Raw genomic sequence first — 14,250 nt, forward strand, 5'->3', positions numbered from 1 at the left:
CACCCTGCAACTGGTAAGCGTGGGTTGACATGCACAAGTCCTGAAAACCAGGAGAATATCCAGTTTGCAAACTTGTACTGATACTGGAATATGCCAACACCAGTTCTTCCTACCAGGTTGTCCCCTTCACACACGTTTCACAGCTCAGGCATATGGGCAAGGGAAGCTGTGCACTGGCTCCCCTTCCTGTTGATGAAGATACAAACACCTTTAGGTCTTTAATTCATACAAGTTCAGAGTCCTCTAACCCAAACATTAACTTTTCCACTGGAAAGAATTAAAAGCCAGAGTGTGCTATAACTAACCACAAGATTGGTGAGGCTGTTTGCAGCCCAACGCTTCCAACTTCATGATGGATGCCTTGCAAAACACTTCCTTGCCAGAACAAATGCTGTCAAAGAAACCAAGGGAAGGCAAAAAGATCGAGGTGGCCCCGAAACTCACAAGCTGTGTCATTCTCATTTTGCTTGACTGTGGAATCAGCAAAACATCAAGAAATCTGAACACAAAACTTCCCACTTTTCAGCATCTAAAGAATAGAAGCGAGGCATTCGTCTTATCTGAATTAACAAAGCAACAGTAAAGCTAGAAACATTTGATGCTGAACTTCTGTGCAACTCACTGCAAATGATTTGTTGTTGACTGGATACATCGTCATTATTACAGGAGCCTGCCAGATTACTGTTCTACCGACAGCAAATCCCTGTTATTTTTCTAAACCAGGATAATCTTAACATAAGTACAGAATGATAAGCTGTATGCAAGCACGTACCCTCAACTTCATATTCCAAAAACTGTTTTTAACATATTCTGACTGAAAACTGCACCACAAGTTTTCAGATCCCTATGTAGTGCTCTAAAGATTACCGTATGCATTTCTTGCTTAAAATTATCACCAGTGAAAGGTCTCAACAAGATGAGTCAATCAACAATGCTGTAGAACAGCCTGGCTGGTGAGGGTGCTGCTTTAACGATAGTCAAAAAGCTGTTGAATCAAAAATTAATTTGCAGGAACATCGAGACTGGGAGCGATGCATAACAATCTGTGTGCTGGTTAAGCAGGCTCTTCATACCACTATGTGTGCTGTGTGGGTCTGCCTGGCTTTCAGAAACTACAGTTATTAGGAGACAGAAGAAAAGGGAGAGGACACAAAGATGCAAGCAAGACATTTATCACTGGAGGCTCTGGAGCTTCAAGTCAGCACATTACATGCAATTAATCTTGCTGGCTACTGGTACTTAGCTTTTTCAGCAAATAAGGCATTAGTCACACTCAGTAGCTCTACAGAGAGCTGTAGCATCTCAGAAATACCAGAACAAGTGCTAGAAAGAAAGAAAGGTCTGATGTACAAGGTGAGATGTACCTCGTTCAGGTATGCACCGTACAAAGAACAGCAGCCACATCAGCAATGGCAGCAGCAAGGGTACCTCCAGCATCACAAGGGCTGAAAGGAGTTCTTGGCAGTATAAAGAAACGGCGCTCAGTCAACCACATAGGCCACAAGTAGCATTCAGGGGGCTGTTTTGGAGATTGAAAGGCAATTACTATCTAAGAAGCAGCTTAAGATAAAAGAAAAAAGCCTATACGCAGGAGTCATATTTTGTTGCACAGACTCCAGGAAGACTGTCTCACTAGAGATGAGGCAAGCACTGCTGCTGCAAAGGAAGGAGGTCCTGCACTCCAACGCAAGCTCTGAGCAGTAGACTCAACCAACAAATCAAACGCTAACATTCACATGGCCCATGCTGCAATGTAAAAGCATGTATAGCAGATGAGCTCAGGATGTTTCTAATACAACAAGTAAGGAGAGAAACAGGCGGCTTTTAGTAGCAAAGTATGGCATTGCTTTGTCACGTGTTTTTATTCACTTAAATTCAAAGCTGTTCTAAACAGAAGTATTTTTATTCTTACCAGCTGAAACTAACAAAAACTGAATCGACTGCACCGCCACTATCGCCACAACAATCAGCATGAAGGCACACCTCTTTGCCTCTTCTCTTCAGGACATAATGGTTAGCGCACTACATCCAACCTTTGAGCTTCGTAGCTCTATCCTAGTTACTGTGTATAGAAAGAGATGACTAATGCTGATCAGACCCGTGGGTGGAAAGGCAGCAAATGTCAAGTCAGAGTCCGGTTATTTTTTCCTATCAGATCAGTTATCAGCAAAAGCCACATCACAAGCTTACAACCACCAATCATAGCTGCTGGAAGCTGAGACATTTTGTGGTATGTGCAAGGTTGTGCTCCTCTGAGATTATTCATTACTCATTTTTGGTATCTTTTAAGAGCAACTAATAGCTCTACAACAGCTCAGTAGTCTCATTGGAAGGAAGTGAGCACCTTCTATCACTAAACAACAGCCCTACTGCAGAAAAAATTATTCTCCTTTTAAGTACACTATTATGTACGGGGAAAAGAAATACACTGCAGCAACAGAACCAAAAAGACCACATTATAGGTAACAACAGCATCTTCTCACAAGAATTTAAGTCAAGAATCTAAAAAGAAATCACTCAAGTGCTTCAAAATGCCATCAAAACCTTGTAATACTACAGCAAGAGATCATCAAGTAGAACATCAACAGGTGGCAACGGTTCAGCCGCGCTCCATTCTTCATCTACTCTTCGTATTCTCTTCTCTGTGGAACTGTCCTTACCCTTCCCTGCAGACTGGCAAAGTAGCCTCCCTGGGAATCCACGGGACTGATTTATACAGATTAGCATGGTATCAAGTTCACTTTCAATATTGCTCACCTTGAACTTCATTATCTGCTTTAAAGAAGATAAAGATATTATACTTACAATGTCTTTTCAGCATAATATTCTTCAGTTCTGCAATGAATTATGTAGGTATTTTTCCACAGTGAGTGTTGGAAGGATTTTATGTTCAGGTAGTATGTAATAAATCAGTATTTCACTCCCAAGGAGTCACACAGATTTCCAGTGCTGATCTCACGTTTATGCACCAGCACTTCATGCATCTCAAACACCCACTGCAGAAGTTGAAGGACTCAGCAAAATGTCTTTGCAATAAGAGAGAAGATGCTGTTGACCAGTTCTATTCCTTCAGGTAATAGACAAGCTGAGGCAGATCTGTTCATTCTCGGAAGCTTCAGGCTGGAAAGCTTGAAGAGACTGCGAACGAGGATGGAAAAACGTCATGCAAATCAGCATGACTGACAATGAATACTGAGCTGCAAGCTTCTTCTCAGCACAGAGATAAATCAGAGCTGGAGAGCTGCAGTTATAAAACACAGCTCACAAAACACAAGTTCTACTCACTCTGAATTACGTAAGTTCTACATGCAAACTGAGACAGTCCCTAGCAAGTAAATAGGACCATGATCAAATGAAACATTTGCTCTTTTCAAGGCAAATTATGGCCAAAATAACTTATGTTGTGTTTTATACCACTTCACGTTTACAACAGAGAAAAAAAGGTAGATACTTTTGAGAACTTAAGCGCCATGAACTGAAGAGAGGAGATTCATGAGGTATTTGTGAATACTATGAAAACTGAAAGTGTCTTAAACTCGGAGAGCACGACAGAGAGCTGGAAAGCTTTATCATTCCCAGGTTTCTTTAGGAAAGCCTGAAGGATGCAGGCTAACCCATCTCAGGGGACATTCAGAAAAGTTATCAAAAAGGAATTAGGTGCTGTTTGTTGGTTTGGGGCTTTTTCCAGTGTGTGTTCAGTAGAAATGAGATGAGGGCTTACTTCACTTTCTAGCAAAGGCAACTCAGCATGATAGATTGGAGTACCGACAAGCACCTCTAACGTAATGAGGTTTCCATTCAGCTTGGTCAATCATCCACGCAGCACAGCCTCCATACACTTTACAGCATCTCAGTGCACAATTACAGCAATTCAGTTTTCTTCGTGCACTTCCACATTACCACAACTATAAAAAACCCGCATATATTCTTGAGTCAGAATCCAACGTGAAGCATCATTGGCACTAACTTGTAGCTATAAAAATCACATCCTGAAGGAGGCAAATAGAGCTCCACCGCCATCAAACCCATACGCTAACACAGCAAACACGGAGATACAACCATCAGCTGACTGTCGTACAGCAACACAGGCTATCTAGTGTAGAAATACATATAAATTATGTAAACACTGCCTTGAAGAGTACCGCTGTGCTTCAACACTAATTTCAAGAGCAGCCCTCTACAGCGCACTCTGTTACATAAATGTCGGCCTAATCACAGCAACTCTGCTCACAAATGTTGCCAAATCTCCTCGAGTACTAACGTGGATGAAAACATCCAGGATGAGTCAGCTGCACACCCACCTTACTTGGGAGTACAAACTACACTGATGACAACAGACTGACCACAACAACAAACAATCCTCCAGGAGATTAAAGCACTTCCTTCAAACTGATCTACACTCAGGTAATTCCTCCTCTTCACTGATACCGGAATAATGTGGGGACGCTGGGCTCCTAACCTCCAAGAGTAAGACTGCATCAAACTGGAGCCTGAGCATTTTTCAGCCCAGGACAGAAAAAAAAAAAAAAAAAGACAGAATCTCATCTGTGCCACCAACAGCCATTTCTATTTCCAGGTTTGCCCAAGAAGTAGGTCATGAAAACAGCAGCTCCACTGAGCTCACAGCCTCACACCCAAAGCCTCGGTCCCTTCCTCTAGCATTCCCGACAACTCAAAAACCCAAATCTGCATTGTCTCATCTCCAGCCCTACTCAATTTAGCTAAATAATGAAGAGGAGTACTTGTGGAACTGTTTGTTTAAGATTACTCTCTCGAGCATTAAATGCCAAGAGGAAATATGGAAACGGTCACTCCTACACACCAGAGTGACTAGCTGATTCAGAATTGGGATATATTTTTCCTGAGTACATGTGCAAATTTGAGTCACGGTATTTATCTTTGGATGAAGTTATTCTTGAGATGAAATACATCTTGGACACTATAAATCTACTCAACTTCACGATCAGAGAAGTTCATGGTTTTCTGGCTTCCAAACAAAGCTCTGCTTTGGACCAACAGCTTCTCATTCGTCGGCAATTAGAATCTCACCACTCCATCAAGCGGTTAGGAAACAATGTTCCTACATTTGTAATGGTTTCTCCTTTCAACTCCACTTTTCCAGGTGCCTAGAAAACAGGTCTGCAGGAAGACTGACTTCCAGAGTCCCACCTCACCTGCCAAGCCAGTGAATTCTGTGGATAATGTGGCATCCAGATACGCTTTTGAAGAGTGCACGTTCTAGGAACAATCTTCTTAAATGATCAGAAAAACTCCTTTAAGGAGAACATTTTGAAGAAAAAAAAAGTGCCGTGTGGAAGCAGCTAAGCTACCTCCGATTTAACAGCTTGTCACTTTGCAGCGAGCACACTGCAGGTAAGCCTGGGCAGTCAGTCACATGTCATGCTGCAGCCAAAATGAAGTCTGGATCTTCACATTATGTTTGCTCCCATTGCCTTCACTTGCACGGAAACCGTCTAACTACGCACCCTCTGCAGCCTCATCTCAGTCCTTGCACACAGTGCTGGCCACAGCCTGAATGACAGCCAAATAGCACTTCACTGTATTTTTTCCAGACAGTTCATAAAGCACAAGAACTGCTTATCTGTAGTTTGCAACAGGAAGGGAAAAATCTTTAATATATTCATTTAACTCAGAGGAGAGCATTAAGAGCTGGTTTCGTTATTAGCAATACACATGGCTCGGAATACAACTCCTCTTTCTTAAGAGGGAGGCTGGAGTTGGTTTTCCTGAATCACTTACACCCGAGTCCAAATGAAGATGACTGCTCTGTTAATATAATATCCCCATACTCAGAGAGGAAACGACGCAACGCTGTATTAGGGTAATTATCAAATCAATCCAATATTTGAACAATGAAATTTCTGTTATCGCTGCTTTGAAACAAGCCCCTTGATAAGGGGAATAGCCCTGCAGCGAGCAGCAGTCTCCCCTGGGAGCCTTTGACACAGCAGATGTTGTTATGCATTACAAACACGCGGTGCTCCATCACCCGGCAGAACATCAGGCAACTCCCCCTTCCCCCTGCAGGAATCCAAGAGGATTTCCCAAGTAACATCGTGAATTAAAGCGTCTTCATTACAAAAAAGGAATCATTTTTCCCCTGCAAAATCTCTTCCCTTTGTCCTGTCTCTGTTATCTGAGGGACAGAATACTTTCTCTACCAGCCTCCCCTCTCAGTTATCCCCCACAAAAGAATCTCTGCAACGTTTCAGAGAGGTTCACATTAATTTAAATTACTTCTAAGCAGCTGCTGCAGCATATTGCTCCTGTCTACCTTTCATCTAGAAAACGTGAATGGGACACAGTATGTCAGATACTTCCCAGCGGTAAGCACTGCATGCATAATGACATCAGTCATTGCACTGAAGTACTATGCAAAGAAACGCCACGCAAACCCTGGCCAGTGCTCTCTAATACACTATTTGAGATATTCCTGTCACAGCTGTGCTGTTTTAGCCCATTTTCTCTTAAAATCTTCATTTGTCAGAGTAACATTAACAATTCTCATTTCTGGAGGTACTTTGCCAGGCAGAAAACTCACTGACATTTAATTCCAAACATCTAAGAAAGATGACAGACAAATTATGAGAATATAGTTGTTGAGGGTTTTTTTAGTGGCATAAGTAGAGAAATCAACTCTGTTTCCTTCTACGGTAACCCATAACAACCGATGGGTTATTTCAGGACATCCTTTAGAGCCCACTACTCTGACTACAGTCTGGCCAATGAAATACCCATTTGCTCTTTATTCTACAGATCTCACTTGTAAGTCATGAAGAGCTCAGCATAACTAGAAGGTATTTTTGGTCAAAGACGAGCAAGGTTTAAGAGCAACGTCTGCAGTCATTTTCTGTGTTTTCAAACTTCTACAGCCCCAAGAAGCGAAGAAAATGGAAAAGCATCCTAGAGCAATGAGCCTGGAAATGCAAACCTGAACTGCATGACTGCAAACAGTGCTTCTCCAGAGGTTATTGGATCTGCTGGAAGACAAGCTTTAACCATAAAGCTAAGATTAAAAGCTAGACACTGTGACCGCACTGTGGCTCGCATGCAACCTTGGGTTTTTAAGCTTCAAGAGCTCTGGAAAAGACTGTTACGGAAATCCAAACTCTACTTCAAGTTAGAACTACTGTTTGATTGGATTTATCAAGTACTTCCTAGAGTGCTCCACCACAGAGAGTTCTTTAACTTTACCCCATACCTTACCTAGGAGATCTAGAGCACCTAAGCCAAGTGACAGGCAGACAAACAGAGGAAGGAACCCATACAAAGAAGAGCAGCTGACAAGGAGCAAACAGTCACAGCTCAGCAGCTACCACCAAGTCACGTTTTAGCTGACAGTGAGCAAGCCCATATGTCAAGGAAGTACCTCCTGCTCATCGGAAGCTGTATCTTTTACAAATTGTTGGCAAAGCTACGAGTTTACAAGAAACATATGTCAGATGCTAACTGGATGGTTCTTAAAAGTTGCTGTTTCAGGCTAAAACATACAAGTCTCAAAGGTAGAAACAAAACGTTTACACTACTGTATTTAGGGAATGCACTTTTCCTTAGCAGCTCCAAGGTAGAGCCATAATTGACGCAAGACCACGCACATAATCTCAGTATGCAGCTTAAGGAAATACAACATAATAAAATAAAACAATGAAAGATTTGCCCAGCTCAGTGCTTTTCAAGGTAACACGGTTATGCAAAACATAGAAAAGAGACTCTGCTAGACCCTTTTCCAGCAGACGACCTAGAAAATTGGAAGGCAGGCTGGAAACTCCATTCCACCTGGAAGAAAAGGATGCTGTTTGCCAATTGCTACCTATGATCACTTCACTCAAGGACCAATCGGTGAGTTTCCCCATCCAAAATTACATGTAGATTAATACAATAAATCCAGTTACTTGGTTTTCTACTTTCAACCCATTTATATCAACTAACAGAATTGAAATGCTGTAGCAAAGGAATCCTCACATAACCCCACATTCAGGTGCTGTGTAGCAAGAAGCTCCATGCAGCACCTGAGAGGGTTCAGATGCCCCCAGCTCCCACACATGAATGAACACACACACACACACACACACACACCCTGCTTCTACATACATTTGAAAAGCATTGGCTTTGCACTTTCAACTGGAAACCACTTGACTACTTGACACTATGTTGAGTCCAGGTAAGCTTCGCTTAATGGAAGGAACAGATAACAACATACACAGCTAAAGACCTGTATGATGTAAGCAGTAGAAATGGTTATCATAGCACTATTCCATACCAAAACCCTCCCAAACCAGCAATACATTTCACAAAGAATTTTCTTGAACCCCTCAAAGCTTGATGCTAAAAACCTCTAAGTACACTGTTTTGTTCCCAGAAGGCTACAAGACAGGATGCTAGACTCGATCATCCAGAGTTTATGTTATGGCTGTTATGGGGCAGGTAAGATGCTCTTGTATCCCAGTAGGACAACTGACAGTGCTTGGCACAGCCTGGCACAGGCCCAATGGAAGCCCAGCAGGCACGCCAGCCTGCCAAGGCACGGCTAACCACAGTCTGGGTTGGCACGTACGCTGTGCTCCCCATGAAAATTCACCATTCTGAAAGCATTAAGACCAGACAACCCCTAAGCACTCTTCAGGGAGGAGGTCTGTTTGTGGACCAGGACGCCTTCCCCTCACCTCCGTGGACGGTTACAATCTCATACAAGTGCTGTGAAAGCAGCCTACTGAGCTTAGGTCAGACCCCTGCAGTAGCCACGGTTTAATAACTTGTTTTGTGGGGAGCCACTGCCATCCTCCAGTAGGTCCCTCCAGTAAGTTATCTATCCAAATGAAATCCCACTTCAATTATTCCAATAAACAGTTTCAGAGATTTGACAATGACCTCATGGCGTGGCAATCCCTACCTCCTGGGGAAGCCAGTAAAAGTGATTCACTCAAACAAAGCTGCCTTCCACATTTTTTCCTCTCCTACTTATGCAAGTCGTTCTATGTTTCTTAATTCCTTAACAGCTGCCAAGAATGCAGAAAGAGATAGCAGCCGTACTTCATATTTTACACAAGACATAAGCGACGTCCCATAGGCTTGCCCTACTGGAAAATAATTCCATGTCACATTCAAGTACTGCATATTTTCATCTTCATTAAGATGACATATCATTTTGAGGCCTCAATACTGGGAAGAAAACCCTTTGCCAAAACTTTAATGGAAAAAAGACAAGTCATTTTCTGTTCATCATTACACACTCAAGGACAGAACACTCAACTCCAGCTCAGCCTAGTTTGCCCTCACAAAGCCAGTACCAAAACACCATCAACAACAGAACAGTGATATCAAAGATGATCTCTTATCTAGAGAGCACTTTATAGATTGTGATTGTTCCCTCTCAGCAGGGAGAACTGCCCTGGACTACCCGTGGCAGCATAAAGCAGCAGTTGAGCTCTGAGGAAAACTGACTGCCAGCCAACAGTACAAACACTTGCTCAACAAGCAAATAATGAACACCCCGAAACTAAAATCATTTCTGCACCTCCATGGACAGGAAGCACCTGCAAATAGGAAAGTAATTTAAATGACCTATTTGTGATCTGTATGCTATTTTATAGGATGGCAAGTGACTCGTAGCAGCAATACGACATGAAGTTAAAAAACTTAAGTTCCACCCTCAAGACTGCATGCAATCTAATTTCATAGAAAGATCTTATCTCAAAGACGAAGCTAAAAACAGCTTCAGAACATGAACAAGAAGCATTGGGCTTTTTTCCTTTCTTTTTCAGGCTTGACTCCTCTAAGCAGAGCTGCACCCCTCCTGGCTGAGGGCAGCTGAGAAACATTCCCCACATGGAAGGAAATCTGCCCTGGAATTTCTGTATTAATGGCTGGATCAACCTTATCATGACCGTAACTTCCTTTCCCACCACAGAGCCTACATACAAACTCTTGACTATTCCCATAGACTGGGCTGTAAAAAAAAAAGTAAGTACTAACAAGTAATTGTCACCCATTGCTAACATCTACCCCTCTCTGAATATCACACCTTTCACACACACAGCCCTGCACGGGTATTTTCTGGACTCTACAAAGTCAAGTTTTTCACTGTTCCCTGCAAGAGAAAGGTGCCACAGGCACATCGAAGCTCTGAAATGCTTTTTTTTCAATTCAGTATCCCTTCAAAACCTACTTTGCTCCGCAAGAAATCCCAATGCAATCTAACAACAGCAAAAAAAGAGAAGTCTAAGCAGTACAAGATTCCCAGCTTAGTTCCATTGCTCCATGAGTAGCTGAGGACAGATCCCCTTTTCTTATTTGAGTTTAAAACACTGAAAGCTTCCTTACTTTTGAACCCTTCAAATGAGCATTCAGATGTAGCTTCTGTTGTAACAGTAAATCTAGTAGGAGGCAGCAGACCTCATTTGGCCTTGCATTTAATTAGCTTAGGTAGCACTGAAGTGGGCAAGTGGTTGTGATAGCTACCAGAAATTGTCACCCTTCAGCCACCTTCCGCCAGGGTGAGGTGAGCGAGGAGTCAGCAAGGCAGCAAATACGTGACTGTGGGAAGGGGGTGAGGAAAAAAGCAGGAGGAAAGGGAATTCTGGTGGAGAGCCCCATCTTCGCAGCCAAGTGAACAATTGCTAGGGCTCTTTACATTATAGAAGTTCTGCTGTGATGGGATTTATTTATATTTCAGTTCAAGCCACATCCTATCTTGACTTCCCAAGTGACATCAAGTGCGTCTGTACTTGTTCTACGGCCCACACACGATTGATCCCATGAAAAATAAATGTATCACTCATCCAACACTATGAAAAGAAAATCAGATCAAAAGAGATAATCAACACAAAACTGCTGTAAAATATCTACGTGGACTTCCATAGTAAAGTCCTGGGGAAACGAGGGGGGGAGGGTTTAATTTAGTATTCCACATCCCAGCATGGGAAACAATTGAGGTCAGGGTAGGCAAAGGTCTAGTGAGCACAACAGTTTTATGCCCCTTCAATCCATTGCACAGCCAGCAGTTCTTCAGCTTGTTAATCATTCCTTTTAAAATTATGATCGGCAGTAGGCAAGATCAGGAAAACAGAAGTGCAGTTAATTAAAGAAGCTTTTCCATCCTCAGCAAAAATCCAGACACCACACCAAGATGTTCTTCCAGCAATTGCAGTGCTGGCAGCCGCTCAGCACCACTACGTGAATTCTGCGAGACCCGAGCATGGCCTATCAAATACATTTGTTTCAAGGGAAAGGCAACAGAATGGCAACAAACTAAGGCTTGTAACAGCCAGGGCATATCCTGACAAAAGGAAGCAACAGTTTCTTTGAAAGCCGATGCTGCAACAGTTTCAGCCACAGAGTGGAAGAGCGGCTGAACTGTGCTGTAGGCATCTCAGCCATGCGGGGCCAGCCTTGGCACAGCGCCCATCGTACCCTCCTGGGACTGCTCACCCTGTGGGATTCAGCATGGGAGTGTCGGCACCGAAATCCTGCTCCGCTCAGCACAGCTCTCAGCATACGCAACTCTGGTTCTCATCTACGGCAACTTTTAAAACCAGCCTGCTGCTGCTTGATGTCGGCAGGCGGTTCAGTCTCTATCGTCCTCTCTTGCTCTTTTTTAGGCTTAAAAGGAGTCTGCCATCTACCCAGAATCACGGGGATTAAGTACCACAGAGCACCATATGCAGCTGAGCCCTTGACTTCCTGCAGGTATTCTTCTCCAGAACTGAAACAACTGATTACATCTTAACCGAACGTAACCCAACCAGCTGGTTACATACACTAATACAACAACAAGAGTCTATTCTTTACAGGTGAAAGCCACAAAGATTAAGCCTTTGACATGCAAAACCAGATGTATTTAAGTCTTTTGTCTACCTAACATCGTGCATGGGGGAAAAAAAAAAATAATCGAGGTTCATAAAGAAATAAGCTTTTTCACAAAAGGCTGCTTCCCACCCGCACTGCATCTCAGCAGCGCAGAGCTTTTACCTCTGGCAGCTTACCCTTAACACCCACACCTCTCAGAACAAGCAGGGAGCCAATGAGGACATTCTCTCGCTTCCTAAGGAAGTTTCCTCTCAGGAACATCTACTTCATTTTCTCTCCACGCTTCTGAAGACAAGCTTTCTGACAGGAAAGCAGCAGTGATTTCTAAGCAGCAGGAAGCACTGCAGGACGAAGGCCTTGCTAATAGGCAGCCTCACAATCTAGGGATGCTATGAGTGCTACTAGACGTTATCAGAGCCAATACCCTGGTAGCCCACCAAGCATTTAGCTCCCCTGCCATTGCTCACAAGGGATTGCATGCTTGCACTGCTGCAGCATGCCTTGCATCAGCCCAAACCTCTTTTGCCAAGCACTGGTTCAGGCTTTTCCCCAACACTCCCCTCATGCTTCTGCTCTTTGCCACTTTTTTTTCCACAGAGGTGTTGCACAGAAAAAGGAACTGGACTCCTACATCATCTTGTTTGCCTCCCTCTCCCACTGCCCATATCCATAGTCAATATTCCAGCAACAGTCAGACCTCCACAGCTCCCTCCATACCAGCAGCTCTGCCGCTTTGCCCTATGAACGAATGGTTCACCCATTCTCCTCTCCAAAGCTGCAACCATCCACCCACCCCTGGGCAGAAGGGGACGTGACAGTTAACAGCAGTCCATTCACTGCTTTCGAAACATGACAGAAAGCTATAAATGCTTTATTTCTGCCCTATATCTCCCAATACTACTGCAATGCCATCGGAAACTTCCTAAGCCAAGCACTTAGCGGAGTTCAGACCTTCATACTCTCTGTTTGATGTTACCTAAACACCATTCTTCACACTTCACCACTCCACCCATTTTGAGACAGTTCTTCCTTTTTCACTCACAGAAGTCCAATCATTAGATGCTGGTTCTTCCAACATACTCCTGTTGAAGGGACTCACCCATAAGAGTCCCATTTCCGCTCTCTTTCAAAGAAACCCATCTATCATCACTTCGAGGCACCGAGCGACAGGGTCTCCCTGCGTGCAAGCTACGCCCCGCCTTCGTAGCGAACCAGAACTACAGGAGCACCGATTGGAAAAGCGCCTTCAGGTCACCCTGCCCGCGTCCCTCAGCGCCACATCTCCGCGGCCGTGCAGCGCCTCCACGGACGCTGACTCCCCGACCCCCGCGCAGCCTGCGCCCGTGCACCGCCGCCCGGAGCAGCGACCCCTCGCAACCCCGTGGAGCCGAAGCCCCGCTGCACACCCGCGGCCGTGCGGGTCGAGGCGCGAGGCGCGGCGCGTGCCGACCTCGACCCCTCGGGCTGCCCGCGCGCCACCTGGCGGCCGCCACCGCCTCCGTTAGCTCGGCGCGGCCGGAGAGAGCCCGCCCGGCCCGGCCCTGCCCGGCCCCGCTCCGCTCCGCCGCCGCTCCTCCCCGCCCCCCCGGGCCCGAGGGAAGTTGACGGCGATGGGATCCGCCCGGGGCGGGCCCCCGCTCCGCTCAAGTTTCGCGGCGCTAAGAATAACGCGCAGCTGCCGCCGGCGTCGCTGCCCCCCGCGGGCCCGGCTCTGGGCGGGCGGGCGGAAAGCTCCCGCCGCCCCCTCGTCCCGCACCCGCCCCGGCCGCCGCCTGAAGGGCACTGCCACGCGCCGGGCGCTCTCCGCCTCACTCACCGTCCGGTGTCGCTGCTGCTGCCGACGCCGCCCCAGCGCCGGGAAGCAGCCGGCGGCGGAGAACGCGGCGGCAGCGCCGCGGCGGCGGCAAAGGAGCAGCGGCAGGGACCGGCCCGCCGAGGCCGCCATCGCGCGCTGGAGCCGCCCCGCGCGCACGGCCAGACTCGCGCTGCGGCGGCGGTCGCTGCTGCTGCTGCCGCCCGGCGGGTGGGGGAGAGGAGGAGCGGAGGAGCGGAGGGGCGGGGCCGGAGGGCAGCGGCGGCCAATCGGAGCCTTCCCCTCGCCGGCTCGGGGCTCGTCAAGCCAGGCCGAGCGGCCAATCGGCGACGCGCAGCCGCGATTCCGAGAGAGGCGATTGGTCGTCGCCTTGTCTCCCCTCCTCCGACTGCTTGGGGGCGGTGGGCGGGACCGCGAGCGGGCTGGAGGGCGGGGAAACTCCTCAGGGGCGGTGCTGAGGGGCGGGGGCTGGGCGCGAGGGGCGGAGCTCCGGTGCTACGGCAGATGTAAGTCCTTGCTGGACCTGTATGCGTACACATACATACATGTGTCTGTTGGACCCTATACACAGCCCTTTCAGGTCCTGTATCCACATGTCCCTTCAAACCTCC

The 14,250-nt window shown here is 46.2% G+C and overlaps 1 protein-coding gene across 2 annotated transcripts in view; it reads right to left on the minus strand.

Moving 5' to 3' along the window:
- The window catches only part of MCU (mitochondrial calcium uniporter), an 80,734-nt gene extending 66,900 nt beyond the window's left edge, over positions 1–13,834 (minus strand). For both annotated transcript variants that reach the window (XM_015288227.4, XM_426497.8), the window contains exon 1: positions 13,643–13,834. In XM_015288227.4, coding sequence (XP_015143713.1) covers positions 13,643–13,771 — 129 coding nt within the window. In that variant the 5' untranslated portion in view covers positions 13,772–13,834. The remainder of the gene's footprint in view (positions 1–13,642) is intronic.
- Positions 13,835–14,250: the final 416 nt, after the last annotated feature.

Source organism: Gallus gallus, chromosome 6 (assembly GCF_016699485.2).
Source record: "Gallus gallus isolate bGalGal1 chromosome 6, bGalGal1.mat.broiler.GRCg7b, whole genome shotgun sequence".
Classification (NCBI taxonomy): Eukaryota; Metazoa; Chordata; class Aves; order Galliformes; family Phasianidae; genus Gallus; species Gallus gallus.